The 27,905-nt window shown below is 36.4% G+C and overlaps 1 protein-coding gene and 1 long non-coding RNA gene across 2 annotated transcripts in view; one reads left to right on the top strand and one right to left on the bottom strand.

Annotated features, from left to right (window-relative positions):
- Positions 1-4,507: 4,507 nt before the first annotated feature.
- Positions 4,508-16,604, bottom strand: LOC121727920. The gene is made up of 3 exons (XR_006035744.1): positions 16,593-16,604; positions 15,349-15,354; positions 4,508-4,778 (listed from the first exon to the last, which is right to left on the bottom strand). It is a non-coding gene; the product is annotated as an uncharacterized LOC121727920 (long non-coding RNA).
- Positions 6,720-27,905, top strand: part of LOC121727919 — a 29,829-nt gene continuing 8,643 nt past the window's right edge. Inside the window, exons 1-4 of the mRNA XM_042115977.1 lie at positions 6,720-6,987; positions 11,175-11,243; positions 14,358-14,428; positions 21,119-21,305. Of these exons, the coding sequence (XP_041971911.1) occupies positions 6,946-6,987; positions 11,175-11,243; positions 14,358-14,428; positions 21,119-21,305 (369 nt within the window). The 5' untranslated portion in view covers positions 6,720-6,945. The remainder of the gene's footprint in view (positions 6,988-11,174; positions 11,244-14,357; positions 14,429-21,118; positions 21,306-27,905) is intronic.

The following is a 27,905-nucleotide window of genomic DNA, read 5'->3' on the forward strand; positions in this document are numbered from 1 at the left end:
AGCGCAAGCGCTGTTTCACGCCGGTTCTCTGTGAGAACGTGGTATTTCTCCGGTCGAGCCAGCCCATTCGTGCCGAAGCATGGCTCTCCCACGTATAGGAATAATTAAATGTTATTCACTTAGATAGAGCCATAATTATTATACTACGTGCTGGGTCGAGTTACAGTTCAATACCCCAATTGTGCTATTTTAATGCAATAGCAAACACTCATTGACTTCGTGTTACTCAATAACGCCATCTGCTGGTCGTTAAAACAATTAGTTGCTTACAAAATAGTATTATTATTCGCCAACAGATGTCAGGAAGAGTCATATTTTTCTGTTTATCTATTATCGATACACGATACAAAACACGCATAAAAAGACATTTTCTGAAAATGATTCCTAGCTAGATCGATTTATCGACCCCAAAACTCTACATTTCTATCATACAGGACTAGACACAAAACTAGATAGAGCTCTGATTGAATTGGCCTGTGATCAGTCCAATAAAAACGACCTGCCTGCTTACTGCTATCGTTGGTGCATGGGTCCGTTTGGCATTTCGAGAGAATATTTTGCTGTTTGATAGAAAACTAGACCGAAAAGGAAATTAAGCTACAATTTTAGTGATAGAATCGAAGTACGGGGTACACAGTCTACTCCAATCCTCATCGTCCCTACAGATATTATATTATAATATATCTCTAGGGACGATGAGGATTGGAGTAGTGATAACCGTCTAATAGATACTGAATGCTTAGAATAACGACCCTGTTACGACGCTAACGTGAATTGTTTACTAATAAGAGATTCTGCATGAGACGATATTATAAGGTATAGATTATAGAATATGCAAGTAGAGTTATTGTACCAAGTACGTCTTGGGGCCGTTCACAATGCAAAAGCGAGTAAACTGCGAGTTTCTGACGGCGATTCTTGTAGTCGGGTTAGTTCCGGAATCGGGGTAGGCAACACATAGGACGTTCTGAAAATATTTTTAATTTTATTAAAAAAAATATAGAGTCATCGATTGCGATGTTGGGCTGCCTACTGCCTAGTCCGAAATAGAGGTTTGTCGCTTTGTATTTGAATTTTGTATCACTGGTATACCTTGTTCACTCTCGTTTCGGTATGTAAGAACGTGATTATATGCTAAATTACCTTCCATTATTAATATCCTTTCATAGAACTCAAATTTAAAACAACGCGGATTTTTTCAATGCAACCTTTTCTTCTTTAGCTTTAATCACTGCAAATTGAAAAGTGCATCGATAATGCACGGTTAATCCAATTTATGTCATCGATGGTGTTACACATTTGCGACGTTGCCACTCTTCGCTATGCGCCTGCGCAGCGCAGTTGTAGCAGCGCGCATATCGCTTGACATTCAATATAGCACCAAGGTTTAAACTTTAGTTAAGTCACCTGAGTTTGTGGCTGTTGTTATTTTAACCGAAAAATTAAGTTTTTGTAAACGTGAATAGAATTTAATTCTCTTTTGGGCTATTTTCGTTTTAGTGATCATGTTTGAGTTTACAAAGGATGTCATTTTAACGTTCGGAGTGTCGGCCGTGAGTTTGTTTATATTTTGATAAACCTAACCTTACATTCCAATCTTTAGTAGGTAAATGAATATCAGGTTTTCAGTATAAAATATAATATTATAAAAGGAAACATCTATTTATTATAGAATCATGTATATGATTTGCATTAAAATATGCAAATATGCATTAATTCTTTTACGATACCAATTATTACCATCCTACTTTATCCATGATTGAAATACTTAATTAATGTTAAAAACCTTGTTTCTTCTTGCTTGGATTTTGCGCGTACGCAAACCACAGATGTTATTGCTTTTGACCTAAAAACACATAAAAGGCTAGTTCTTTACTCAAGCCGAACAAAGAAAATCGGTTTTCCTCATCCTGATTTCGAGACGTATTGAAGTTGACTGTGAGCGTTCCGTCTGCTTCTGGTTTTGACGTTGATCGAGAGACGTACAACGACTTACAATACAAAAATAAACATCGGAAAAAAAAAAATCCACAGCCGAACATATAGCCTCCTCGTTTTATGGAAGTCGGTTAAAAACTTAGTATTTGTTACACCAAAGGAAAATAATTTATTAGTTTGTCTACAGGCTAATATAATTATCATAGATGTAAATTTTGTGAATATATTACCGTTACAAAATAATATCCATGCTAAAATGATAAGTGAGAAAGTGTGTCTGTCTGTCTGTTACCTCTTCACGCCCAAATATCTGTTTTGGTGTGTCTCGAGATACTTTGAGTCCCGGGAAAGAACTGTATAATATTATGACACTTTTCATCTAATCCGGAAATATACGGTACTTGCGCAATCAACGAATTTTGGCATAAATTAATTGCAGGCGTCATCTGGTACATATTATTATTATATAAGTACATAATAACAGGATAATTTTATGAAAAATATGTCACTTAAAAATATTCGATTTTTCTTAGCAACATGTAATTTATAGTTACTAGTTTCTTAAGAGGGCGATTTACCCCAAAAATCAAACATCGTCCTTCTCTCTTCACACTCACGCCCGTCTTTCATATGCCAGGTGAAAAACAACGACGCGGATTCATCGCCAAATTAGTTTTTTCTCGATAAATATACAACATTTTAAAAATCCGCTATCTCTCAATGATAGAATTTTATACAATGTGTTAAAATATTAACTTAGTTCAATGCACGGTTATGGCAATAAATGAAAAATTCGTGAAAATTAGATGCATCTTTGTGATTTTTTTCTATCGAGAAAATTTTAAGATATCATGTTTTTGCTCAGATCGAATTCTCGGAAATATAATGTAGTATCTAATTTTAGAAAAAGAAAAAAAATTGGGGCTTATTTTCAAGTATAAAAATGAATTATAAAATCGACACTTTAGGGTTAGTGCCCCCTTAATGCTTTAATTGATTTTTTTATACAATAAGTTATCAATACCTATAGCATATTTTGTTTATTTCTTTTATTTTGTTTCAGGGGTTGTCCTTTGTAGTATCGATCATTGTATTACTAGTGGTAGTACACACTAAGGGACTGCTGAAGATGGAGTCGTATCAAGAAGTCCTACTGCCGGCAAAAGTCGATCTGGGAGTAAAATCAGAAGTTACACCATTGACTGACTCTACAGAATGTAGAGCAGAGAAGAAGATTCATTTATGAGCTGCTGTTAAGAGGATACACTAGGGGCGAGAGAAATTGAAAATAGGTATTTGAAAATGAGACAACACGACAAAAGTTCTAATAAAAGAACAGAAAATCTTCGATTCGTTGTCCGCTGATTCCTTCTCCAAAACTTTACGGATTTAAGTACTTTTTTCATTAAGAATTAAAGCAAGGCTTGAGCTGTGTTCCTATGTTTTTTTTTTAATATTTTAGCCAGTTTTGTTTTCTGGGTGTTTGAACACAGAGGAAAATCTGGCAATTTTTTTGGGTTTTTGGACGTTTTTATCTATAATAATAATAAAATTATGAAAAAAAAAAAGAAAACATAGGGCCATGCTAATAGTGGCCATAGATATTTAGGAAAAAAATCATAACTCTACCGGCATTATATGTAAAATAGCAATTATTATGATCCAAAACATAGTTTTATATTTTGCATTCGGGACTGTAAAATATCAATGAAAATGTTGGGACAAGTTATTTTATAGAAAAAATCTAGTGCCATTAAAAGTGTGATGTTTTTTTCTTACAAAAAAGTACTATGTTTTTCTTGCTCCAACAAATCTTATAAAGTTTGATAAAAAGATTTGTCGTTTTCGTAAAGTTACCAGAGGGGCTTATACTCCTTGAATTCAAATTTAATACGTGACAAAGCTTTATCCTGGTTAATCTTTATTTTCCCTAAAGGAAGACATCTTAATTATAAAACATTATTATAAAATTGTTAAAGGCAAAACAATTAATTGGAAAGATACATTTTAAAGACTTTCTGAGATCATTATGTTGCATCTCAATTGATTAAAGATATGCATAAAGGTTGAGCATAGAATTCAAGAAAAATAAGCCTGTCATTCTAGCACTTGTGAAAATGATACTAAAAAATGAACTGAAAAGAAAACTGCTATATTTTCTGAAACTGTAACAAAAAATATTATAATAAGTAGAACGAATACAATAATGTATGTAGCGTTTTCATCATGCTAATTAATAATAATAGGTAAATACATAATTTTTTGCAATTGAAATAATGTTTCACAAATTCAATCCACGATTTGAATATTGAATATATTTTCATTTTGTTTGTAGTTCGAGTTGATGCAAAGTTGATTGTGTAATGTGTTGTGGTCTGTGATATGAATTATAATATCGTTATACTAATAAATATTAAATCGTAAAGTTTTTTAATTTGTACATAATTATATTATTATAAACTACATTTTAAACAAAAAGCTCCTGAGGGTTATTATAGCACAATTTTGGGGGTGAAATTTGGTTGCAGCTGAAACACTCTCACGTCAGATTTTAAACAATCCGTTGTGACTTGTGAGCTACAACCCCTTATAAAACACATTAACATAAGTACGTAAAAAATCGAAACGGGATTTACCCAGTGTGACGGAGGCAGCATAATAATAGATCGCATGTTAGGTAAGTGTTTTATTCAAGTATTTTCAGAGGCCATGAGGCTGTTGTATAACGAGGGAGAGGCGGAGACAGACGTCGCGACAGCAGTGGCGCCAGCTCGGTCCGGACCGCAGAGTAGACAGAGAGTAGAGGTGCAGGGAACATGCATAGTACCTAACACCATTAGCTATGTCCAAACCAGGGATGTTGCGGATCCCGATTTTTTCACATCCGCGGATGCGGATTTTTAGAGGTTCACATCCGCGGAAGCGGATGCGGATGCAGATGTTTCGGATCCTACATAAATATAGTTTATAAAATGAAAAAGTATTATTTAAATTTTTAATTAATGTGTTACAAAATAATAGTACAGGTTCCCTCGAACAAATTTTTTAATTAATATCAAGCAAATTTTTTGTGAGTAGCTTCATTTTGAAACGCATTTTGATTAGAACAATCCATATTTAAAAGTTAAAACCATCATAATCGAAATATTAAATCATATTTATCTTTGTTAGCTACCACTTTCGCAGAGGAAATTGTTGTACCTTTTATCAAAATGAAACTGCTTACAAAAAATTACCTTGATTGTAATAAAAAAATGTTCTAGGGAACCTGTACTGTAATAATACTTTTGTATTAAAGAGATAATAATTTGTAAATGAAAATTACATTAATTTCCCTGTATTAACCTATACCACTTTTTTGTTAGTAAGTACACGAATTTATAAATAGCATAAAGCATTATACTTAAGTTATTTAATAGTAATAATGCCGCTTTTTATTAAGTAAGAAGCACAAACAAACACGTAGTGATTAATTTACATAAGACAATAATTAATGCACCACAATAAACGCGTCGGATCCTGTGACCGTTTTTAGGGTTCCGTAATCAACAAGGAACCCTTATATTTTCGGTCTATCTGTCCGTTTGTCTGTCTGTTTCTCCGTGGTTTCGCTCAGAGAATAGCCTACGAAGCCGAAATTCAGCATGAATGCACATACATATAAACGGTGTCGACAAAATGGTATATAAAACCTTTAAAAAATTTATGGGACCTCCCTTACACACCAAGCGGGGGATAATTCTTTTTATTTTGCGTCCACTCCACCGTGTGTGGTGTCGTTGGATAGGGTTTTAAAAAATATTACGAGTATTATTATTCGAAGAAATATGCAAAGTTTTAAAGTGGAATAAATCGTTAATGTCCAGTGTCTCCCCCTTCTACCAGCTATTAGTTAAACGGTTGATTTTGAAAAATATGTGGAAAAATTCACGGGAGTAGGAAATATGGTAAATTTTAAAAGTACACAGGAATTTTTCATTCAAATTCCTTTGAATGTAACTGAGATGATGTTGTTAGTAGTGTAAAACATGATATAATTGTACATTCATTGACGATACAAAACTTATCAAAAACTGGCGGTACTACGGTACCCTCTATTGTGCGCACTTAGCCGGCTTTTTCGCTCCCATTGGTCATTTGTCACGCGCAAACGGCACGTACCATTCACAGACCCCGCCGCCTTTTTTTTCTTGTCGCAACTCGTATGACATTCGCATCCGCATAAAAATCCGCATCGATTTAATGCGGATGCGGATGCAGATGCGGATGTCCAAATATATGCGGATGCTCCGCATTTGCGGATGCGGATGCAGATATTCGCAACATCCCTGGTCCAAACTATGCGCTTTCGTCTTCAATTTTCGTCATCTTCTTTCATTCAAATTTATTTTTGGCGCATTCAATAATTGAATGCGTCAACGAACGCAACGCCAACTGTCATTTTTCATAACAAAGCGAAAGTTTTGGATACGGTCAGAGGGCATGCGTCGCGGGCATGCCTCACGTTCGCTGTTGAACTTCCGGATTGTACCAATATTTCTGCTTTTTATTAACTTTTGATTATTAATGGAGTAACGTGCTTTATGGTGTTTAAAACTTTGCTCTATTATTTATTCAGGCATATTTGATATTTCTATACAAACAATGGAGAAAATTGATGACAAAGCTATTCTTACCCTTACCTATTAAAAAAAAAAAACATTTTTTTAAATTAAAATCAGGGTGCACCATGTTTTATTCTCCTTCCAACTAGTATTATAGCTAAGATTACTCGTATCAACTGCACCCTCTAACCGTATAGTTTAGCTTTGACATAATCAAAGATATTTTCATATTAAGAATGTATCTCTTCCCTATTGGTGTTTTATTTTGGTGTAAAGGTTGATCAGTGGCGTTGTGGTATTTTTATGTGCGAAAAGCCTCTCTGAGGTGCTTATGGTTAAAAGTGGAGAATGAGTGAGCGCAGTGTCATTAGAAATTTATCGAGAGTTCTTCGTTTGTGTCTAAATGATTATAATCTACGTTGACATCATTTTGCTTATTATTTTGGTGAGTGGAATATTTTCGCGCTTTCGGATTTATACACATTCCTCAACGTAGCGCATCACAATTTTCTTTGTTCCAATTTGTATAATATTTGGAATACTCAGACATATTGTAGGCTTGTAGGCATTTTTATTATGCGTTGGTATGTTACAAATATTAGGCTTTGATTTGTGCTCGATAAATTGTTTTGTAGATTACTTACGGCCGATCTATCTCTGGTTTTGCCCTACTAGAGATAGGAATAGCTCACAATTGACATAAAATATATGTCTCTAATGTCTAATCTGAGCTATTCCTATCTCTAGTACGGCAAAACCAGAGATAGATCAAATATTGGGAACGACCGTTAGATGATCGATTTCTGAATTCTGATAGCTTTTGTGCTATTAATTCTGTCACAGTTATTTAACTCATTAATTTAAGTTTCATGCGTACAATAAAGTGTGAAATAAATAAAATAGACACAGATACATTTTTAAATGTCATAATTATTATTAGCTGTACTATAAAAGCAATTGATAGAGTTGTTGTTCGAAGATAAGTCTTTAGTTAATTAATTTGTTTGAATGTAATATTTTTGTTTACATTTGTATAAAATGTATTAAGACGGTGAATTCTTAATTTATGAGTCATGAATATTAATAAAAAATAATAATAATTATTATAATTATTATTATTTCAATATATTTTATAACAAACTCAAAATTTATTATCAACGAAACTCGTTTCATACAAGTTTTATGACTAAGGGTTAATTATTCAAACCACAAAACGACGCGTAGATCTACGCGTCGCGTTGCGGTCTGAAGACTGAATTGACCCGGGTTTGCATGCATTTCTAAATTTGTATTGAATTGACAGACTTCAATTGCGTGAGGTACGCCATGCAAGTCTGTCAATTCAATACAAATTTAGAAATGCATCTACACGTCGCGTTGCGGTCTGAATGAACCCTAAGTGCACGGTGGGTCATAACTCATATCCACGTTACAGTGATGCTGCTGCGTCATCACGTTGTGCGCGTACCTTTAGTATGATGTACTAAGAACTCAGCACTTGCGTCACTTCCACTGCTTGCATCCGTACAATGCTATTTGCACGTTCAGCACACATCTACATATACAACTACACATATATTGTACATTTAGAAGTGCTTTGTGAATCAGATCATGGCGGGAACAATCAGTAATAGTTTTATTGTACTTTCGCTGTTCGGCGCTCGCTCCGAGTTCTGAGTTCTGACATACATTTACTCCTTCGCAAAGGAAATGCAAGAAATTGAATCAGAATATAGACTGGAATGCCGTTTTATATGCACAATTCATTTTTGCTTTGCGGAGAGTAGAAAATGGCGTTCGAAATGGCTTACATACTAAATGGTGGTGGAACGAAAAATATAGATCATAAAAAATAATTTAATTACGCCGAATCTTGGAGCATGAATAAATATTCATAAATTAAAGCTTAATTGTGTAATTACACAATACAAAAATACAGTAGCGTATCTCAGTCGTAGTCCAAATGTCAAACAAGTTTCACCCTCACCTAATTGCCTTGTTCTATTCTATATTAAAGCTATCTAGAATCTTCATAATAAGGCCCTTAGCATTTTGTGTGCGAGGAACTGCCAATTTAATTGGCCGAGAGCACTTCACGCTACTGTCTCTTACACAACCGGCTTCTGTCCAAGAAGACGTACACACGTAAGTTTTTACGTATACCCGAGGAAATTGATTCCTAGGCAGTTGACAGACCTACGTTGTTTGGTCGGTATATTATGTCAATTCAATGTTAGCTGTGATCGGTCAGAGGAGTTCGACTTAATGCAACCAAATTACTTAGATCCGCCATCTGCCTAGGAATTAACTTCTCTGATAGTACTATCAGAGAAGTTGATTCCTAGGTAGATGGGGGACCTGCGTAGTTTGGTCGCGTTACGTTAAACCCAGCCTGTCGGCTGGGTTTAACATCACAAGGATCACAATTAACATTGAATAGATATGATTCGACCAAATGACGTTGGTCTATCAACTGCCTAGGAATCAATTTCCTCGATGGTACAATTTTAGAGTATTGCCTGGTCATTTTGAATAGTCGTACCATCAACGCACGAGCATCCTGTTGCTTTTGCGATTCTAAAGGCACTACGAATATAAAGAATAATAATATTATGACCTACTGTCTTATACTGTGATATAATTAACGTAACAAGGTTCGGAGCAAAGATTTTGAATCCATACTAATATTATAAATGCGAAAGTGTGTCTGTCTGTCTGTCCGTCTGTCTGTCTGTCTGTAGGTCTGTCTGTCTGTTACCTCTTCACGCTCAAACTGCTGAACCGATTTTGCTGAAATTTGGCATGGACATACTTGAAGTCCCGGGAAAGGACATAGGATACTTTTTATTCCGGAAAAATGTACGGTTCCCGCGCGATAAACGAATTTTGGCGCAATGGAGTAGCGGGCATCATCTAGTTGTAAATAATTTAATCCTATTATGAGTACGTTATACGACGCATTAATTTTAACTAGGCGGAATGTTTCACGGCAAAACATTAATTATGCATGTCGGATTCGCGACCCCGGCTCGTGCTGCAGCGATTTCCGCTTAATCCATTTGTATATTTTGATTTCCATAGTAGTTCATGACAGTTGGCAGTTCAGCAAGCCTCGATTTATATGCGTCCGCCTAAATGCGCGGTTTGACAAGCGGCATTGTATGTATATTGTATAGGTAGCATTCGAATCAAGACGACCGCGACGCGAGACCGCGACTCGAGAGTCTCGAGACCGCTGCTTTATATTATGAATTCATACTCGTAGGAAGTGCTGACGGATGCAAGCGACCGAGTCGCGCGACGTGTGGGCGTGGCCTGCCGGCGACTTGCATCGCGCGACCCAGACCCAGACCCAGACGCTCACAACTCACAAGGCAGTACCGTGGCGCGACCGATGATACAAAATGGCCGCGTTTTCTTCGCACGAAGACGACATTTTTACGAGTTTCGTATGGGTCGCACGACTCGGTCGTGTAGATTCGTAGGTAGGCTGTCACCATGCGACCTGTGACCGGTTGCCGGTCGCGGTCTCGCGTCGCGGTCGTCTTGATTCGAATACTACCTTAAATGACAGCGCGACCGCGCCGCTATTTAAATAAATCGTTACATAATATTATGTGTACTGCAGTCTGCAAGTGACGTCGCGGTATAGCGACTAAAACACGCGTTCGCGCGGACACATATTATCTACCATAATAATATATTAATCCAGCCTAAAGATCAATTCAGACCGTAGCACGACGCGTAAGTAAAATATATTTCTAGTAGAATTGACAGATTCCAATTGCGTGAGACGTCTTGCAAATCTGTCAAATTTTATGCAATGTGCAAAGTTGCGGTCTGAATTGACCCTTAGTTATGATAAAAATGCCTTCAACACCAGTGAAGGCGATGGTTACAGGTTTTAATAAAACCTAGCCAGCTACGCAGGACTCAGGATTAGTTTTTTGATGCTCAAGCATGAGCATTGAGCATTGAGCCGCCTACAAGAGCTCTTTCCTTTAACTACGATTAGCATGAGATCAGGCGCAGGACCGACTTTTTACAACCCACGGATCATCCTTTCTTGATGGGGGAATCCAGGCGCGCATATGTGGGGCTCTCTGTGGCCACAAGGTGGAAAATTGACAGCAGCTCTACTTATTAAGGGCTCCCACACATAACTGCGAATTCGTATGAATTCGCAGTTTTATGTGGGATCCCTAAAACCTTTCCGTGCCTTCTCCTCCGCTTGGCACTTGGCCGCTGGACTCGCCTGAGGCGAAAACTGCAGCAGCCCAGTTAGCGCACGTGATCAGCCTGCATTGAGTAACCAACTAACTAACTAATTAGTAATCACTTGAAAACAAAAAAAAAAAAAAATTCTAAAACGCGATACGCGAACTGCCGTAGGTGTTGTTTAAATTTTATTTCAACAACGTGCAAAATGATACATGGATAACATCTACTCAGAGTCTGAGGGTAAAACAGCTGTACCACTTTACATTATGGTGTCATTAGTTCTGTTTCGAATTTAGAGCCTTGTAAAGCTGTAATTATTTATTTTTATCACTTGTCTTAGATATAGAGTTTATAAATAATTTGTCGTTGAAAGTGGTCGCATAGCTAAAAGGACTTTAAATGTAATTTCAGTTGCTGTTGGTAATTTTTACATGCGGGTACTGTGCATACAGGGTGCATCATATGCAACAAAATGGACAAGTAAGTGTAATTATTATTTACTAATTGATGTTCACAACTCTATTGCAGATATTACCTTCGTTTATCGTGCGGGGACCGTACTTTTTCGGGATAGAACGTATCCAAATAAATAAATATGTTATTTTCCGGGACTCCAATTAAGTATCTCCATACCAAATTACACCAAAATCGGTTCAGTGGTTTTAGCGTGAAGTGATAACAGACACACATTTACGCATTTGAAATATTAGAATGCATTTGGATTATAGATGACAAAATGTGATAGCCATACTAACTATACAATAATTTTGTACGTTCCATACCCATCTAAATTGTTTCAGCGGGCTAAGAGGTTACAGACAGACGGACATATTAAGGTCATACCCTGAGTAAACGACCTTGACTGCGTTTCAATAATTTTGACACCGCGAATTTGCCGCGTTGCCGAAATCGCACCAATATTCTATTTTTTTTATTTATCTTAGTTCAAAATAGACCTAAAAAAATTCAAACGGCAAATATTATGTAGTTAATGAAATTGTCGATCTATTGGCGTGTGTTTCAAATAAACGTAATTTGTAAATACTAGGGAGATACTAAATGTATGCTTGAATTTAAAAAATTGGTATTACTTTGGAAGCTGATATCTTGAGTATAAAAAACAAAAATAGAAAATTAATAACGGAAAAAGGAATGTTCATAATTATTTTGCTGTAGATTATTGCTGTATTTTTATTATAATTTTGTAGCTTTCAAATTATGAGTAAATAAGACTAAATACGGTAAATTACGACATCTTCGTAGGGGGAGCGTCTTAAGGAGAAACAAAAAATACGAAATTAAAGCAATAGTTAGTTATATACTTTTCTTGCACTTCTATTCTAGTTAACAATATTATATTTCTTACAATATTGTGTATGTCGAGATACGTCGGGTAAAAATATTAATATTGCAAGAAATACCTACATAATTAAGTGGAATAAGCGCAAGATATTATGTGTATAATAATTGCCATGAAAACATGAATTTCCTCCAAGAAGTTCAATGAAGCATCTACTATATAAAAATAAGTCGGGTTTTCCTTCCTAACGCTATAAGTCCAGAACGCAATGAACTGATTTCCATGGTTTAACATTCGTTGGAAAGGTCTCGGGCTCAGTGAGGTCTATAGAAAAAAAATCAGAAAAAAACTTCAAGAGAAAATCAGAAAAACAGGGAAAATCATTTTATGGCAAAACAACGTCTGCCGGGACAGCTAGTATCATAATAATATTAGTGTGGATTATTATCAGCCAATCCTGCGTCTCATAATAAAGCTTCGGCTGAACCTAAATCAAACCGCGATTTAGTAGCAGTGACGGACGACGGTATAATGAGGGGGAACAGTCTGACTTGTCGTAAGTTTGGATAAATGTGACTGATCCGCCTTCAGTAAACTACGCAGTACGCGCACATTGCGACGGGAGCAGTTGACCGCGTCGCATTTTCCATACAAGCTTTGAGATCAAGTTCGCGATTTGTATGAAAATGCGCGCGAATCATTATTGTTTTATTTTTAGTGTATAGTACCTGGATGACCGAGCTTTGCTCGGTATAGCACACACTCATTGACTTCGTGTTACTTAACAACGCCATCTGCTGGAATAGCTTTAGCTGTTGTTAGCTGCTGTTAAAACAATTAGTTGCTCACAAAATAGTATTATTACCTATTTGCCAATACATGTCAGGAAGAGTCATATTTTTCAGTTTATCGATTATCGATAAAACACGAATAAAAAGACATTTTCTAAAAATGATTCCTAGCTAGATCGATTTATCGCCCCCGAAACCCCCTATATATTAAATTTCATGAAAATCGTTGGAGCCGGTTCCGAGATTCCAATTATTTAATATATATATATTATATATACAAGAATTGCACGTTTAAAGATATAAGATACCATTGAAGAAATTGATTCATAGGTAGTTGACGGACCTATGAGGTCTTTAATTTTCGTCATCTTTTTTTATTCAACTTTCGTTTAGGCGCATTCAATAATTGAATGCGCCAACAAACGCAACGCCAACTGTCATTTTTAATAACAAAGCGAAAGTTTTGGATATGGTCAGAGGGCATGCGTCGCGGGCATGCCTCACGTTCGCTGTTGACTGCGCCATAACGTATGCCCTTGACGAACAGAAAAAGGCGCAGTGTGGACAAAGCTGTTGGTCGTATCATTTCAATTCAATATTAGTATGTCGGCTGAGTTTGACATAACCGGACCAAATTACATAGGCCTGCCATATGCCTGCCATAATATGCCTATGAATCAACTTCTCTTATATAAGGTACCATGTAGGTACATATAGACAAAAATATATAATCATATAATTTTTTAGAGCGCGGCGACCGAATCAAGAGATTCCGTAACGAAAAAACCTAACCTAACCTAACTTTCTTTGAGATACTTTAGAGTCTGGGGAAAGAATAATATTAATTGTTTTTATATGGTAATTTATATCAGTGCAATACAATTTCGTATTATTTAAAAAAAAAAATATTAATACTAACTAAAAGCCAAGCTTTGTGAGGGCTCGCATCGTCACACCTTGACTGACTGATGATAACACATCTACATATAAATAAAAAGTACCTGGATGACCGAGCTTTGCTCGGTATAGCAAACACTCATTGACTTCGTGTTACTTAATAACGCCATCTGTTGGTCGTTAAAACAATTAGTTGCTAACAAAATAGTATTATTATTCGCCAATAGATGTCAGGAAGAGTCATATTTTTCAGTTTATCGATTATCGATAAAACACGAATAAAAAGACATTTTTTGAAAATGATTCCTAGCTAGATCGATTTATCGCCCCCGAAACCCCCTATATACTAAATTTCTTGAAAATCGTTGGAGCCGATTCCGAGATTCCAATTATATATATATATATACAAGAATTGCTCGTTTAAAGATATAAGATTATAAGATTACTATGTTAAAGAACAAATCAAAAGGCGTCAAAGTTTTTCCGTAAAATGTACCACAAAATGTACAGGTTATGGGATATACTAGGGCTCGCTTCGCTCGCCCTGATAAGAGTAAATATTATAATTATATTATGTGTATGAAACAAAATGTTTTTCCGTTTCAGGTGGCCATTTTACTGCGGCCGACAAAAGTATTATTCTCACATAGAACAGAAGACAACTCGGAACAGTTGAGGTACTTACTTATCAAAACTTTTATAACATACATGTTACAACACAATATTTTGTTCACATAAAATATATGCTTAAGAATACATAAATTTTATATATAAAATTACGTGTCACGTTGTTTGTCCGCGATCTACCTCTAAATATAACCGATATAAAATTTGATGACACCGTGTGCAATGTGATTAAACTTGAAAGGTAGGATAGCTAACATCTCTTCTTCAACAATAATTTGTTGGGATGTCATTTTATTACAAAGGAAATATTACTATAGCTTGAACGCTGTAAAGTCGACGTAGCATACTAATTACTAAATGTATGCTACCAGTGTCGACTTTACAGCGGCAAGCCTTAATATTATGTACTCAATATGCTGTAAACTATAATCTCACTCGACCAACAGCTTACTGATGATAACATTAAATATTTCAGGTAACTCATTTACACCAATTCAGTCACTACACGCCCTAATTGAACATCAGTTCCGTAATTGACAAATATTTTATAATGTTCAACACGCTAATTAACTAAACATTCCAAATGGGTTAATACTACCTAATAGTAACGTTATCGATAGTTATAATATACAATAGGTTTAATATTATACCTATAATATTAAACCGAAAAAAAATATAACTGAAACACATGTTTAAGTTATTTCTTCATCAAGTTTTCGAAGTGTTTGTGTAAGTGTAAGTGAAAATTTTTTAGTGACCTTGTGCACATTCTTGTGCGGCTTTGTGTTAGTTTTTAAAATGAAATATTAAATTTGTGTCAAGACACGTGACCTGATCGAAAATTTGTAAGGCAGAGAAAGAGTTAAGTATGCCTGTATGAATCAGATATAATATTATTGTTTATGTGTCACCTACGTCCTTAGACATAAAATATGTTAAGAAATACATGACCCTATAGGGGGTGACAGACGTGCGACTAAGTTCACGGGCTTATGGCTCACGATCTTAATCGTCTGTGTGTCAAAGCACAAAGGCAAAGAGCCGCGAGCCGCGAGCCGCGAGCCGCGAGCCTGGGGGCATGGTAATCCAGTGTGAGCGATTCTCGTGTGTCACCGACGCGAGCCGAGTAAGTTCGCGAACCCGCGTACTTAAGTTCGTACGTCTATCAGGCACTTCAAAGGCCGCTAGGAGATACTTAGCGGGGGCGGTTGGTGAAAACGGGCATTAGCACTAAGTTTTGTTCTGCAGCCACATAGTGCAACACGTTGTTATTATTTATCTCTTGTAATTCTTATCCGAATGCGATGATATCAAAGTGAATGGTGAATGTGAGTCAAATTATTATGTTGCAAGTTACTTTTATTGCGGTGCATGAGCGATCATGTTTTAATAAATGGCTCGTAAAAATTTTCATTGTCGAAAATGTATTTATAAGTTTAAAACAATATTTAACTTGAAAGATGTTTATATTTTATTCCTTTGACATCGAGTAATGTTACTTGCACTAACATTTAATCAATTGAAAACTAGTTGCTCTGTGCAGTCGGTAGCGTATGTCAGGAATTCACAAATTATCAGGATGCTCATTACATAATATTATGAACTACTCGTAGAACAAATTGTTGAGAGCATTCTCTATTATAACGTTTGTTTACGGTGGGATGCACCATCAGCGTTGTTCTAGTTATGGTCAAAGTTAAGGTTATAGTTAAGGTTAACCTTAACAACACCTATAACTATGGCCACAGAATTTGACAGATGTCTGTTGCTAAAGCTAATGGGGTTGAGAGTATAAAAATAATATGCAATACAAATTGAGAGAAAAAATAATTTGTGATGGCAACACTGTAACAACAACCGAGCGAAATGGAGCGGTTAAGGTTATCGTCAAATATGGCATTTATTATTAACTTTAACCAGAAATTTGACAGTTCATTTAACATTTCGTTATAGTTATAGGTAAAATAAGTTGGTTCAACCTACCTTTATTAAAGTTTATCATCATCATAATCGACAGGGCCAGCTCTTGTCTTGATAAAGCTTATAGGTACCAGTATTTACAAGAACATAAGTCAATAAAACTACTTTATATGAATTATACTTAAGAGCAATAACCTTTAATACATCTGTGCTAAATCGGTGCAGTAGTTTGGGAGCCTATTTAAATACACCACAAGACTTTGACACAGTTTGTCAACTTGAAACTCAAAACACGTGGCTGACAGATACAATTCGATACTCACTTCTTGTGCCGGTATAAATGTAATATGGAGGATAAATCGATAGTTATTGAGACCTTCTAACCCACCCGACTCCCTCCTCCCCCCTCATTTGCATACCCCTCTGATTAGTCGCTTTGCCTAAACTTATTATCATAAACTTTCCCCGAAGTGTTCACACTTTGAATAATTGTAAGGTCTATCGGTGGAAATAATTCTGGCGCTATAACCCCGCAGGGCATCCATACTTCCATACTAATATTATAAATGCGAAAGTGTGTCTGTCTGTTACCTCTTTACGCCCAAACCGCTGGACCGATTTTGCTGAAATTTGGTATGGAGATACTTTGAGTCCCGGGAAAGGATATAGGATACTTTTTATCCCGGAAAAATGTATGGTTCCCACGCGATAAACGAGTTTTGGCGCAACAGAGTTATGGGCGTCATCTAGTATCGTAATAAAGTTAGTAATAATAAATTTACGAAGTAGAAGATAATAATAAGTTAAGATAATATTAGATTACAAAATCGTTGCCGGCTTTTCATCGTTAACTTTCTTGTGAATTTATCAATTTCAATGTAGATATTTTGAAAAATTGTATTAGAATATTATACGAAAGTTTTTAGCAAAGCAACGATTGGGATCAAGAAATGAAAATTGTGTAAAAGTTAAAAACAGAGAAACAGATATACGTGGGAGAGCCATGCTTCGGCACGAATGGGCCGGCTCGACCGGATAAATACCACGTTCTCACAGAAAACCGGCGTAAAACAGCGCTTGCGCTGTGTTTCACCGAGTGAGTGAGTTTACCGGAGGCCCAATCCCCTAACCCCTACCCTTTTCCCTTCCCTACCCTCAACTATTCCCTTCCCTTCCCTTCCCCTACCCTCCCCTATTACTCTATTCCCTCTTAAAAGGTCGGCAACGCACTTGCAGCTCTTCTGATGCTGCGAGTGTCCATGGGCGATGGAAGTTGCTTTCCATCAGGTGACCCGTTTGCTCGTTTGCCCCCTTATTTCATAAAAAAAAAAAAAAAACCGGAAATTGCATCGTATGCTCTTGATTCTGAAAAAAGTAAGGGGCTGGTATACAGGCGTCAGGGTGTAACAAAACTAAGTGATAATACTTTAGGGTGTTTATGTTACGCTAAAAGAGTTACTTTTTTTTACTTTAGTATGGGCAAACTCTTGACGGTGCCCGTAAAAATCACAAAAAATGCTATTCTTTTGCTAGACACTTAGACTTAACAGGAGGGACAAGATGACTGATTGAATAACTATAGCCACCCCGAGACTAGTCAATTTTATACAAACTAGAGATCGCCCAATGGTCGAAATTCGACCTTAGTTTCAACGACATTAGGACTACTATCTATATTTTGCAAAAAAATATTGACTTTATCATATTTTTTTCAACTCTTGTTTCTGGGACTCAGCTGATCTGAGACTGGCCGTGTAAGCATTGTCTAATAGTAGCTCAGATTCAATAAAAAAAAACTATACTTAATCCATTTTCAATTTGTCACCTTGTTGTCAACAGACTTCAACCATAAATAAAAGAGTATGATTCGCATGTATAGGCTTGTCACTCAAAAATCTCTCATTTTTCCTAGTGTGTGTGTTGTAGTGTGTGTAATGTTTTATTTGTTAAAAATATATGAGTAAAGGCTTAATTTCAAAATAAAACTAGCTCGATGCACTCTTTCACCATGTAAACTATAACTGTGCAAAATTTCATTCACATATTACGTTTCCCCGTTTTTCGTCAAAAGGGATACAAAGTTTTTGACTCACGTATTAATATATAGATATTACATTTGTTATGACGTTTTATGACATCGTTGTTAGGACTGTAATCTTTAATTTTTTTCTGGAAAAGGTCATAACATATCTACTATAGGAGTTTCTATTTTTTTTATCAAAAACATATTGTTATACATAACATACAGTCCGTTCAGAGATTTTTAACTTCTCTACATCCTCACAGTGTTCATGCGAGTGACCCTTATGTCACTGCAATAAAGGTCCTGTCGGAGGTAAAACAGGAGGAATATAAGTCTGAATATAGTACCTAATACAATTATTGGCAAACGGTACATCCATTACATCAGTTAATGGCAACTATAATGGTTGCACCGTCTGGGAACAATAAGCAAGTGGGACCACAAGCACTGTATATTATTACATTCGTTTTTTCTCCATATTATTATTACTTACTAGCTAGTGTCCGCAGCTACGTCTGCGTTAAACATAATAACTGAAATGAATAATTTTCCCCGATTTTTTATCATTTTCACAATTTATCCTATTAGTCGCAGCGTGATTAATAAAATTCCCCCCCTACAATGTTCAACAATTCTAAGTTAGTAAAGCTGGAATCTATTAAAATATGCGTGAAGCATTTTTGATTTTTGACCCCATCTCCCCCATTGGTGATCATCCTCTCCTAATTTCACGCGAGATTTTCAAAATCTGTGTTTTGGCTGTAAACGTGTTGATAATTATTAAATGATGATCTCCAGACTTGGCCATATTCTAGAAATTTTTTTGCATAAAGTTTTTTGCCGGACAAAAAATACGTGATATTTGCTACGACCCCCACCTAAGTGAGATAATATGGAAATATTTAGCTTGACCTTCTCCCACCCTACAACACCTCCAGTCAGTATGGACTTTTAACAATACAATGATTAATATTTTGTTTTAATTATAATAATTCATCGTAGCAATAATAATTATATATACTTATATAAAACTGTAAAATTCTGTTACAAAATTAAACATTTCAAACACTACCTTTTTAATTTTATTCAAGTGTTTAAACCTTATAAAATATTTTTAATAGGTACGTGTGTTAAATAACAATACAGGCATAACAATCAACAACCCGGAAAACCTCTTATTTGTATTTAGAGAACAAATTCGGAATTCGTTTGCGAAAACCTGGCTGCGGATATTTAAATAAATTGGCCCGAAAAAGTGGGTCTAAGACAAACAAAAGCGAACTTTTTCTCGACGAACGTAACACATAACAAATTTCAGTTGTGGCTTCATTCAAAAGGCCTAAATCAAGCGCTTTTAATGAAATTAACTGAGCAAATAAACGCTGCGAATAAAAACTCGCCAATTTGAATTCGGAATGTTCCTGTACAAAAGCTCCTACATACAAATTAGTGGAACATCTGGTGTATTTATAGGAGGAATATTGAATTGGGAGCAATCAATTTTATTTATGAAAACTATTCATATTATAGTAAACTTGCGGTGTATTATTTTAAAAACTGCACGTGTAATAATATAACTAGCTATTTGACCGAGCTTTGCTCGGTATTCGATAAAACACGACTAAAATGACATTTTCTAAAAATGATTCCTAGCTAGATCGACCTATCGCCCCCGAAACCCCCTATAAAAATTGGGATATTATCACTAAGGGTAAGGTATCGCGAGCGACATATTATCACTCGATAATACCCTTAGTGATAATAATTTTAAGGCATTAATGATTCCGTACCGAAAGGGTAGAAATTAGAAATGCCTTAAAACATTTTAAGGCATCGCGAGTGACATATCACTCGATAATACCCTTAGTGATCATTTTAAGGCATTAATGATTTCATACCGAAAGGGTATGTCACCTTGCAAAAGGTAAAGGGTCACCTTCTGTGGTCACCTTAAAATATTTTAAGGTGTCGCCAGCGACATATCACTCGATAATACCCTGATATTCCAAATGTTAATGATATGTCGCTCGCGATGCCTTAAAATATTGAAGGTGTTTATAAAATATTAGATAATATATTGTATAAGTAAAGGCAACATATTTTGCAAACAGGAATATCAACGATGTTGTTTTTATAATAATAATCTCTCTGTATTGACAATAAAAACAACAACTCGTGGAGTGCTACCAGAAGTAAAAGCGAATTTTCGACTCGCGGTAGAAAAAGTGTAGGATATTACTTCCTCTTAAATACGCTGCACCAACGGCGTAGTTTTGTTTTACGAATTTTTGATTAGATCACGTGTCATGACTTTTGACGCAAGTTTGACATTTAGGGTTAATTCAGACCGCAACGTGACGCGTAGATGTATTTCTGTACTGAATCGACAGATTTCAATTGCACGAGACGTCTTGCAAATGTGTCAAATCCATACTCTGTGCGTCGCGTTGCGGTCTGATTTGATCCTTAGAGCCTGTCCACACGGCGCGTTGTGTCGACGCAGCGCTGCCGTTTGACGCATAGCCAGCCACACGGGCGCTGCGTCATCGCAGCATTATAATTACGAAGCAGCTTCGTCTCGGGGGCTGCTGTCCGTCACGTGTGCGTTGCGCGCTGCTGTCACGACGCAGCGCGCCGTGTGAACACCTTGGTTATTTGTATGTAAAACAACGCAACGGCAGTGCTGCGTCGACGCAACGCTGACGCAACGCGCCGTGTGAACAGGCTCTTAGCCATCCCAAAGTGCACAACACTAAGGAAGTTTTCACTTCAATAACAGAAAGTTTTAAAATTCCAGGACAGTGGTGGCATACCGAAATCCATTCACCGGGGACTACTGCGTTCACAAGAACAGGGAGCCCAAGGGTTACCTGAACTCCACTCAATCCCTGGCCTCCACCGACAGTGGGCTGTCCGACGAGTACGAGCCTTTGAACCTACCGCCCTTGCCGGAAGACAACGCTACAATGCCAGGACAAGTTCATGTAAGAAATTCCGAAAGTTTTAGGCTTGATTTATACCGCGACCGCTTGGATATATAAATTAGGAATTACATACTAATATTGGTTGTGATCTTGCGGTACAGCGGCCAAACCGCTCGTTCGCGTGGACGCATATTAATCTATTACGCTTTAGGCGTTTATAGAAATAAGAAACTAACTTATTTCTCGCAACTATTACCAACCCTTTCGAATCGCGTAAGCATGCTTGGCTACATGCTCGACATACTAGTAATAAGACATGTCACTTAGCAATAGGGAACATTACGTAAAAATCGGAGCAGAGGGCGCTACTAGCACATATACAGTAAATAATCCAATAGTCCATTGAAATGTTACAATTTAAGGACCGAATATTGCATATAATAGAGGACGCAATTTTATTTTTGGGACATATCGGGGGGGTCAATAGAAGCTTAACCTCATGTTTGTGGGGTTGCACCACTAATGTTCCCGACCGCCATCTTGGAAAAAGTGGTGACAACACTATTTTCGCAATACCTCGGAAACTATACGTCTTACAAAAAAATTGTAACAATATAATTTGTTGCAAATTATTCTGCCTACAAAAATTTTATAACTTTTTACCCTAAATTAAAAAAGTTAGAAGCAAAAAAGTGACAATTTTTTATATTAATGTACCTATGTTTCGCCAGAACTTAATCGAGGCATACTGTAGAGCATTTCAGGCCTGCTTTTTTGCAGCCACACTTGTGGCCAGTAATTAAATAATATATTTTACTGACTTTAAGTTTAAATAATTCCTAAGTGTAAAGTGATATTTTAGTCCATAATTGTTTCAAGGTGTGTCGGGGGACCGCCAACAGTGTCTTTTGCATTTTGTATCGCCATGTCAGTGATTTTAATTTAGGGTAAAAGGTTACATAAACAAAATAGAAAAAATAATTTGCAAAAAATTATGAGCCTAAAATTTTTTTGTAAGGCGTATAGTTTCCGAAGTATCGCGAAAATAGTGTTATCACCCCTTTTTTCAACACGGCGGCCGGGAGACAAGGATGGCAATCCCACAAACTTGAGGGTAAGGTTCTTTTGACCCCCTCCACATGTTCCAAATATAAAATTGCGTCCCCTAAAAATTCAAAATGGACTACAACCAAAATCTGACATGCATACGCCATATAACAGAAAAGTTTTTAACCCGGCGTCATGGGGGCAGAAAAGTGTTACGCGGACGTTGGAGTGGGTCTCACATACCCGTGTGTTAGATATCAAAATTAGTCCAACCTTTTATAATAATCAATTTATTTTATATGTTTATATTAAGTTCATTATGTATTTATATGAATTAATGAAACAAAAATATATTATATAATTTTTAACCATATTTAATAGAGCTTTAAAAAATGAACGACAAAAGTCAACAAAATATTTCTCCTCTACTTAAATGTTACTCTATTACTTATTAACAAACAGTTTTCATTTTTTAATGGCACTTATTTAAAGAATACTAAAATATTTTTATAAAAAAATAACATATAATCACATCTAATCATTATCTTTGGTACAATCAGCATAGAAAGGTACAACATGTTCTAAGCAAATGTGTTTGGTGCAAGTTGCAACTTTCGCAAGTGTAATTATTCGTTTTACGGTCTTTTTTGGCTGGCCAGTCTTGACATCTTTTGCAAATATTCGACTTCTTTACCGGAGGTTCCCCTGAAGATTCACCATCAAATTTTTCAATAGGCGTCTTGTACCAAATTGCACCGTCTTTGTCAAGAACTGGCCGATTCAGGTGTACAATGTTCTTCCGACAATCGATTTCTACCCGCAAGCGAAGACAGTGGAATGTCATCATCGTCAGAGATATTTTGCTCTGTGTCACTAGGATTACTACGTTTACTCAAGTGATCTTCTGCTTCGCATATTTCCTGGTCTGACGAGGTAGAATCAGAGTCCGAGTTCCGACTCTTGTAAAATTGAAAGAATGCGTTGTCGTTCTGCCTCTTCTCGATCCATTTTGAGATTAACCTATTAAGCGCCATAAGATCACAGGTGATCGCGACAGCAATAGAATAACAATAGATTTCCAAGAATCCACGATCAAAAGATTAAAATACTTCAAGTACCTACAAAAAACGCAAAAAAAGTAATTAAGGAAGTACCTACAAAAAATAAAATACATTTAACTATAAATCATCTTGTTTCGTATTGAAACTGGATTTAGTTAATTTGATCCTATTTTGAGGATACTGAATAAAATGCAATTTAGATAAACTTTTGTATATTCGTTTTGTAACAAAGGAACAGCATTACAGTGCAAAAAAAAATGGACGATACTAGAATATATCGACTACCGCCTACCAATTAACAAAAATAAAAATAATAAAACGCCTATAGAAATTACATAGCAACAACATGATTTGATGAAACAAAAAAACCTAAATTAACATTAAAAGATTTAGGCGCTGCAACATCCTGGCCCCCGTTGAAAGCTCCTTCTTTCAACCGTTGGTGTCTTCATCTTGCTCTTTCCTTCAACCGTTGGTGTCTTCATCTTGCAATGGACAAAGGCGAACTAGAGGCCTTCTTACAATACCCCGTGTAGTGGCGATATCTGCAACTCGCGATATTCCGTCGACACCCGGGAATAAGCGTGTGACTCTGCCAAGCCTCCAAACTAAGGGAGGTACGAAATCTTCATGTATCAATACAAGATCATCAACTTTCAAGCTGACACGATTTTCCTTCCATTTTCGGCGCTGCTGCATTTCGGATATATACTCCTTTTGCCATCTTGTCCAAAAATGTTGACGAAGTTTTTCTACTCTGGCATATCGCTGAAGATGACTTTCATTGCAGTCAGTCAGATTTGGGGTCGGCATGGATGTCAACTGTCTTCCAATTAAGAAGTGCCCTGGGGAAAGGAAAAGAAGGTCATTGGGTGAGGAGGACAAGGGACATAGCGGACGACTGTTTAGAATCGCTTCCACTTGCACAAACAAAGTATACAATTCTTCAAAAGTTAAATGACTATTTCCTAGTATTCTAACTATGTGATGCTTGGCAGATTTAACGCCAGCTTCCCATATTCCACCAAAGTGAGGAGCATAGCACGGTGAGAAAATGAATTTAATACCGTCCTGAGATGCAGAATCAGAAATAGAATCGGAATTTTGTTTTAGAAATATACTTAACTCTTTAGCAGCAGCAACGAAATTGCGGCCATTATCACAAAATATCTCTGCTGGCCTTCCGCGTCGCGCTACGAATCTTCGTAACGTCATCATAAAGGCATTTTTGGACAAATCACTAACGATTTCTAAATGAATACATTTAAATCTCATGCACACAAAAATACACATATAACATTTAATCAATTTTGCGCCACGTCCTTTGCGATTAAGAATATAAAAAGGTCCAGCAAAATCCAGTCCTACGGAAATGAAAGGATAGTCAGGATTGAGTCGCTCTGGGGGCAGATTCCCCATTTTTGGTTGCAGCGTTTTACCTTGCGCACGTCGACACCGAACACATCGACGCACTACCTGACGAGCCAATCGACGGCCATTGATTGGCCACACCGACTGCCGTACTGACGCTAAAAGCAACTGTGGCCCAGCATGAAAATTCTGCAGATGCTGATATTCAAATATTAATTTGGTCAAGTAATGAGACGCGTCAAGCACTATAGGGTGCTTGTTTTCGAAAGTATATTGCGAGGACTCTATTCTGCCTCCCACTCTAATTAAGTTATTTTGATCAATAAATGGAGATAAACACAGCAACTTAGAATTATGTTTCAATGGACTATTCATTTTTAATAATTTAAATTCAGTAAAAAATAATTCCTTTTGAGCAATACAGCATAAGCCATTAAACGAGTCATTTAATTCATCTACAGATAAACTGCCTATTCTCCTTTGAGAAGGATTTTTTAAATTGTAAATAAAGCGTTTTACATAAGCGAATGTTCGTTGTATTTTAGTTAATTTAGAATACCGATCGAAATTAATTATTGGCTCGGATACAGCTAATGGAACAGATTTAATTTCGATTATATTTTCGTATGGTACTTGAGGCATAGTGGGCCATCCAAACTCTTCACATTTTAGAAAGTTTGGGCCAGACCACCATATTTCAAGATCTCGAATTTGGGCTGAATTGACAGATCTAGAGATTTTATCAGCTGGATTCATATCTGTAGGCACATATCGCCATGAAGCAGGATCCGTCAACTCTAATAATTCTCCTACACGATTTGCAACAAACGTTTTGAGTTTCATTATGTCTCCACGAAGCCAACTAAGCACAACGGTGGAGTCACACCAAAATACAGTTCGAGAGGGTTTGTACCTAATAGAATCAGTCACACTTTTAGCAAGCCTAGCACCAAGGAGAGCCGCGCAAAGCTCCAAACGAGGAATAGTAACGGGTTTTAAAGGGCATACCTTCGATTTAGCGCACAAGAGTTTTACTGTTACATCCCCGTTAGTATTAATACTACGCATAAATATACAGGCTCCATATGCACGTTGAGAGGCGTCACTAAAGACGTGCATTTCGATGGATTTCACATCATCAGACGTAAGAACTTTTCTAGGCACTTGAAGGGTTGAAAGGGCAGTTAAATTATTAGAAAACTCTAACCAAGACTCCTTTATCTCTTTGGGTACAGGTTCGTCCCAATCAAGTTTCAATTGCCACAACTTTTGCAAAATTAATTTAGGTTGAATAGTGCATGGACTCAGTAAGCCCAGCGGATCAAAAATAGTAAATGAATTGGACATAATAAGTCTTTTAGTAATACATGCATTTTGAGATGGTAATTTAAAAGGAAAATGGAGATAATCATTTAAAGGATTCCATCCTAATCCTAATGTACTCGTAGATTCACTTAAATACAATGACTCAGAGCAACCTGAAATTTTATTTAATAGTTTCGGTGCATTTGTTTTAAATTTTCTTAAATTAAAACAGCCAGATTTTAGAGTATCTTTAACGCGATTTAAAATAAGCTCTAATTGTTGTTCGTTATCACTTCCAGTAATTAGGTCATCCACGTAAAAATCATGCTGTATTATTGTTTTAATTAATTGATCATCACATTCCTCCCCCACCTGCCACAAGCACCTTGTGCTTAAGTAACTCGCACTTGCAGTGCCGTAAGTAAGAGTACAAAGCTGCAAGGTTCTCAAAGGCATTGACTCTTCCTCTCTCCACAATATGAGCTGCAAATTTTTATGCATATTATTAGAAATATTTACCTGTCGATAAAATTTATCAATATCTCCTGTTAGTAAATACCGATATTGGCGAGCCCTTATTAGAATGGAGAAAAGTGAATCCTGCACATGTGGTCCCTTATGTAATAAATCATTTAAAGAATAGCCTGAGGAGGTGGGTTCTGAGCCATTAAAAACGACACGTAGCTTCGTGGACTCACTACATTCTTTAAAAACAGCGTGATGACAAAGAAAATAAGAAGGATTAGGCTTATCGATTTTTATTTCAGTTAAGTGTCCTAAGTCTGCATATTCACGAATGAATTCTACATATTTTGTTTTTAGTGTCGGATTTTTTCTAAACCGCTTTTCGAGATTAAAAAATCTATTTCGAGCTAAGTTGTACGAATCTCCCAAACAGTCAGGGGAATCTTTTAGAGGCAATTCAACACAAAATCTACCTGATTCTAGCCGAGACGTGTGAGAGGCAAAGTGCTGTTCACAGAATTGATCATTTTGATTTAGAAATCTTTTTTGTGGTACATCTTCAAGAGACCAAAATTTAGTTAGCATTTCTTCAATACTATTGAAAGAATCTTTAAATATAGTAGCGTGATTACAGTGAACACGATTATGTTTAGTTTTGTCTTTTATATTTAATATAGGACCAGCAATTAGCCAGCCAAATTTTGATAGTCTGAGCTTTGGCTTGTTGGGGCCCAAAGAGCGTTGATCACACTCCAAAACATCCCAGAAAATATCGGCGCCTAACAAAATATCAATTGGCCCAGGTTGACCAAATTTTGGATCAGCAAGTCGTACCGTCTCCGGTATCTGTAATTCGCGTATGTCTATAGGAGATTTTGGCAATTCTCCAGTTAACTCGTCAAGAACGAAACACGACAAAGTAACACTATACGAAGTGTGAATAGACCTTAATTGAGCGACACAGTTTTCCATTACTTTATTTATTAAATTATTACCTATGCCTATAACATTAATAGATTCAATAGGATTAGAATTTAGACCCAGCCTCGTCTGCAATGATTTAGTGATGAACGAAGACTGGCTACCACAGTCTAGAAGAGCACGAACGGTCTCAGATTTATTTGTATACGGATTTTTGACCTCAATTAGCGCAGTTGATAAAACAACTTGACTTATGCCTTGTTTAGAAAAATTTGTGACGGTTTGTGGTTCCTCCGTTTTATGCAACAGTGAGTTATGCCTCTGTTTACATTCCTTGCAAGGGCCCATTCGGCATTCACTTGAAGGGTGCCCCTGTCTGAGGCAATTCAAACATAATTTGTATTTAGTTACATAAGCCATTCGCTCTTTTACATTTTTTGATTTGAATATTGGGCAATCATATATTTTATGATCGGAGTCACAAATTATA

Source organism: Aricia agestis, chromosome 6 (genome assembly GCF_905147365.1).
Source record: "Aricia agestis chromosome 6, ilAriAges1.1, whole genome shotgun sequence".
In the NCBI taxonomy this organism is placed as follows: domain Eukaryota; kingdom Metazoa; phylum Arthropoda; class Insecta; order Lepidoptera; family Lycaenidae; genus Aricia; species Aricia agestis.